Below are 5,160 nucleotides of genomic sequence, written 5' to 3' on the forward strand. Positions count from 1 at the left end.
ATGAGCTATTCTGATACACAAAAGAGCTATGCCTTAGCTAAGAACACATCGATATATTGTGTGTGAACATCATGTTGTTTTTCCAACACTAAGATACACAAGCAATTTTGGACATGAAAGAACACAATCCAAGTGATACATTCTAATGAAACCAACTAGGCTAAAAGGTCATAAGAAATGATTGTCAAAGAAGAATCAAGAATTCTTGTTTTCCTAACCCAATTTTACACCCTGTTAAAGTGTTAATGACTCTGAAATAATAGAAATGCACGTATGGTTCTCCCCATCCTTGGCCTAGGTACTAACTTATCTACAGTGCTTTTATAGGCGCCATTTTTGAACTTTGTAAATCACGTATGCAATCACTATGGGTACGATATTTAATTGCCTTACTTTTTCCTCATAATACTTTGGATCTATTTGATACGAGTAAAGTTCAGTAAATGCAGTCCCGGATTTAGCCTTTAGGGTGAAGCTGATAAAGCAAAGGTCTTGGACCTCAAAATTTTTGGCCCCTTTTCTTTTTTTAACTATTATAAGTTTATAAATTAATTTTTGAAAAAATGAATATTTTAAAGTTAAAAATATAAATTTATAATTCAAAAATAAAAGAAGACGTTACAATATATTTGAACGATTCGAAGCATATGAAAAATTATAACTAGTGCTATCCAGAAATCAGTTGGTAAAAACAACGTTGTGTACCATTCATGCTCGAGAAATCGTACTAGCTGTATTCCTCTAAATTTAAATCATGGGATGCACATACGGCCCACGAGATGCACATGCCTGAGCTAGTTTTATTTAATATACTTGAGATATCTTGTTATGATTTGGCTTTAGGCCACCAATTTTATTGAGCCGCCACTACTAAAAAAAATAGAGAATTTCGACCTCATGCGGTCGAAAAAGGCCAATTTTCGGTCGCTAAGAGCTAGGTTGATTTTTTTTTTTGACCGAGTGTGGTCGATAATTTGAGACCGCGTGCGTGGTCGATAATTTTCGACCACATGCAGTCAAAAAAAAAATTCTACCTAAATTACGAAAATACAGTTTTCGACCGCATGAGGTCGAAAACGTTATTTTTTACTTAAATATTATCAACAAAATTCGACCGCATGCGATCGAAAATATTATTTTTATATAAATATTATTTAAAGTTTATGAGACCGCGTGTGGTCGAAAATATGAAAGAATATAAATTTTTTTTTCAGAATTCCAACCGCATGAGGTCGAAATTTAGCAATATTGTTGCCAAATTTCGACCTCCTGAGGTGAAATTCAAAATACTGCCCAGAATTTCGACCTCATGGGGTCGAAATCTGGAAACATTATTGCTAAATTTCTGCCGCATGCGGTTGAAATTCTAATTTTTGGGTACAATTTTGACCTCATGAGGTCGAAAATTATCAATATTTGGGCTTATTTTCGACCTCATGAGGTCGAAAATCTGGAAAAAAAATTCCAGTATTCGGTTGCTTTTATAGTAGCCCACCTGCCAATCTGATTCATCAACCAAATCAACAATGCAATTCATCAATCATCCAACACATCCAATTAATCAACCATCCAACACATCCAATTCATCAACCAAATCATCAAAGTACTTCTACAATCATAAACTACAACATTCTGCAATCATAAACTACAACATTTTACGATCAAATTCAACCTAAAAGCACTTCTTATTCAAATGAAAACTACATTCAAACACTTAAACATCATAAACTTAAAGAACCATAAATTACATTCTACAATCAAATTCGCATTCAAAGTGTTGTTGAAATTCGGGGTCATCGGCGTGCCGCTTGGCTGAGTGGCACAAAACTCCTCAAAGTGTTGTTGAAATTCGTTCTGAAGTTGAAGGATACAATGTTAATAGCTAAATTTAGTTTAAAAAAAATAGTTATTATTGTTAATTAGTGACTTACATAGGTTCACTTGGCCCTTGACTCAATCCATTGGTCTGTACCATCGGCGTTCTTCGTCTTTCTTGTGTGAGTAATCTTGAAGATCTCATCTTGAGGTACTACATGACCCCTCCTGAGCTCCTCCAAACAAATGAAGAGTAACAACTAAAAACAACTATAATTAAGTGACACTTATAGATGATAAAAGTGTACTGGACAATGTTTTTGAAACTGAAGTGTACTGGGCAATGTTTTTGGGTAGTGCCACTCCAAGAACATGGCAGCAAATGAATGCAGCAAGCCAAATGTTGATTTAGCGTTGACAGACGGTAACAAAGATTCCACACAGCCAAAAACTAATGTCTGATCATCCACAAAGTCAATTTCCTAGTGGAGAGGATTATAATGGTACTGAAGTGAATACTTCAGAAGGGGCAGAACATCACCATAGTGAATGCATGGACAATGATGACAGAGAATGTTTCAGTTCCCGACAAGAACATGTCTAGAAAGGAAAAAAAAAACACTAGTTTGGTCTTGTTTCTTAATTTCACTCAGTCATGAGCCATACTTTTAGTGCAAATGCAATACTCTTCACAGTATGGTCATATTGCTTAATTTCTCGCATTCATGAGCCAAACATATTTTGAATCTTTACGTGTTGTTAACTTATACACTAGCCAAGAAAGCACAAAACTTAAAACTGCTTCTGGTTTCCAAAGAAGCACATAATTATAAGATACATTTTGCTAACTGTAATTCCAGTCCAGTCCCCGAAATCCATGAAAATAGAAGTAATTCCAGGGTATAGGAATCTTAGTTACAAGTCATCAATTTACAAGTCCAAAACCTACAGTTTATAAACTAATAACAGACCAACATTCTAACACCCAACACCCAATGCTAGTCATATTGCTCAATATTTCTCATTCATAAGCTAAGCATTATTCAAATTCTCCAACGTGAATTTTGATCAGACTAACATTACTATGAGTATAAGAGCTCCTACTCACGATATAGTAGTGAAAAGAAAGAGTGTACAAAAACAAAGAGTAAAAGTTGTCAATTGACTGATTTGATCTGAATCATATGCAAATAGGTTGATTTGAATCCCTTATAGACAACTCCACATATCAACAACTCCAGTACAACATCAACAACAAGGCACAATATATCAACAAGAAGTCATCAATACCTCACGACGAGCGGCAAGCTTGGATTGGAATCCCTATAGCACCCTTTGACCCTATTATTATTGGTGCCCAGGAATCTCTATAGCACCCTAAAACAATCAAATTATACATCTGTTATTACTAAATTGATGCCCAGGAATCTCTATAGCACCGTAAAACAATCAAATTATACATCTGTTATTACTAAATTGATGCCCAGGAAGAAAATTCTTTCTTAGTCCCAAGTCCCAAGACAATCAGCTTTAAATGATTATACAGAGAAACTGATTACCTCAATTATATACTTCATTCTATTCTTAAAAAGTTGACGTAATTGAAGCTACATTTTACAAGTTGCCTCCGAAATAAGGAACCCGACTAAGTGCTACCAATGAATGCAATTGTAGCTCTTATGTGTGAGTATACTTGCAGTATTTCTCATCATAAAATTTATTAAAAAAAAAAAAATAGAAGAAGTTTAAAGATTGGAACTTTATCATAGCATACAATCTTGATATACTTCATCTGTTACTTGCTAGTGAAAGTAGTACGTAATATATTTTTGTCTTCATACTAATTTATGACTAAGGCATTATTCTTTCCCGCATTGGTTTCCAGGATTAGAAATCATGGATTTATGATGTCACAATTATAGTATTATTTTTATACCACACTCAACGTGGGATAATAATTAGGGGATAAAATATCAAAATAACAAAAATATCATTATCCAAAACTCTTCTTCAAAAGTTGTTACGTAAGCTAGGTTAAAATTGAAAATGTTTATGCCAAAAAAAAAAAAAAAAAAGAGGTTAGGTCAAAAGTTTATCTAGCGTAAAACCAAACACAAGTTTTGTTATTATACCCCGTAAATCAGATTATTAGTCCAATGAATCAAACATCACTAATATTAGTGTATCCAGTAAATAATCGTATTAATATACCGTTAAATAACAAAATGTAATTAATGAAGTAATTAAGCATAATATCCATAGTGAAGATTTCCATCAGGCCAGAAGGTATTGACGAAGGTTTCAATACTTTCAGGGAGGAGCAAATCAGTGGTGCACCTAATCTCATTGTATGGTGTGTGTGGAATTTGGTCTTGGTACCGATCAAAGGGTTTGTCTATATACTCTCTCACTTTGGACTCCAATGGAAATGCTTCTTTTAAAGCATCGAACATGGTTTCTCCAATTTCCTTTGGAACCTTATCATATATTGCTTCAAAGCAACCATACTCTTTTAAGGCTTGGAGGACTTGAGCTTTTGTTAGTTCCCATTCTAAAGAACCTGGTTTCAGCTCGGTCTTGCAAAAATCTATGGTTGGAATCTTGGATGCCATGGATGATATTCAATAATATAATGTATTTGATCAAACTAAACTTACTTAGATATATCACACGCCTATGACCTATTTATTAATCTTCCCCTCCAGCTATATATATATATATATATATACTAGTCGCATGGTACGCCTAGTCAGTAGTTTTTTTTTTTTTTTTTGGTTTTTCACCCGGTGTCCGGTATCCGCATTAGAGCCAACTATATCTGGATTGGCGCTGCATAGGGCCTCATTCCGGGGGAAGCGCTCCCTTCCATGAATTTTTCCATACCTAGGGCTCGAACCCGAGACCTCTGATTAAGGGAGGAGCAGGCCCATCTGCTGCACCACATCCTTTGGTGGTATATGTAAACGTGGCAACCAGTTCGGGTTAACCGGTTAAACCGGAACCGGTAGAACCGGTTCCGGTTAACCGTGTAATAGTTTACCGGTCCGGTTCCGATATTTTGGAAACCGGAACCGGTTAAACCGGTAAAACCGGAACCGGACCGGTTAAACCGGTGAAAATTAAAAAAAATAAAAAAAGGAAAGAGCCGTTGGGCCGCAGTGTCCGTTAATGGACCGTTGGCAACGGTCATTTTTTTAATTTTTGGCCCCAATTTTTTTTTTAACACTTTAACCCATCCCCACCCCTATATAAACCCTTCTTCATTTTCATTTTAATTCACATCAATTCACTCTTTGTTCATCTTTCTCTCAAATCTCAATCTCTCAATTATAGTTACTTTGCAAT

The 5,160-nt window shown here is 35.2% G+C and overlaps 1 protein-coding gene across 1 annotated transcript; it reads right to left on the bottom strand.

The window, feature by feature from the left end:
* Positions 1–4,058: 4,058 nt before the first annotated feature.
* On the bottom strand, positions 4,059–4,427 carry LOC132637167 (probable 2-oxoglutarate-dependent dioxygenase AOP1.2). The gene has a single exon (XM_060354303.1). The coding sequence runs from the start codon at positions 4,425–4,427 to the stop codon at positions 4,059–4,061; it is 369 nt and encodes a 122-aa protein (XP_060210286.1).
* Between the last annotated feature and the right edge of the window lie 733 nt (positions 4,428–5,160).

This window comes from Lycium barbarum, chromosome 4, assembly GCF_019175385.1.
Source record: "Lycium barbarum isolate Lr01 chromosome 4, ASM1917538v2, whole genome shotgun sequence".
NCBI lineage: Eukaryota > Viridiplantae > Streptophyta > Magnoliopsida > Solanales > Solanaceae > Lycium > Lycium barbarum.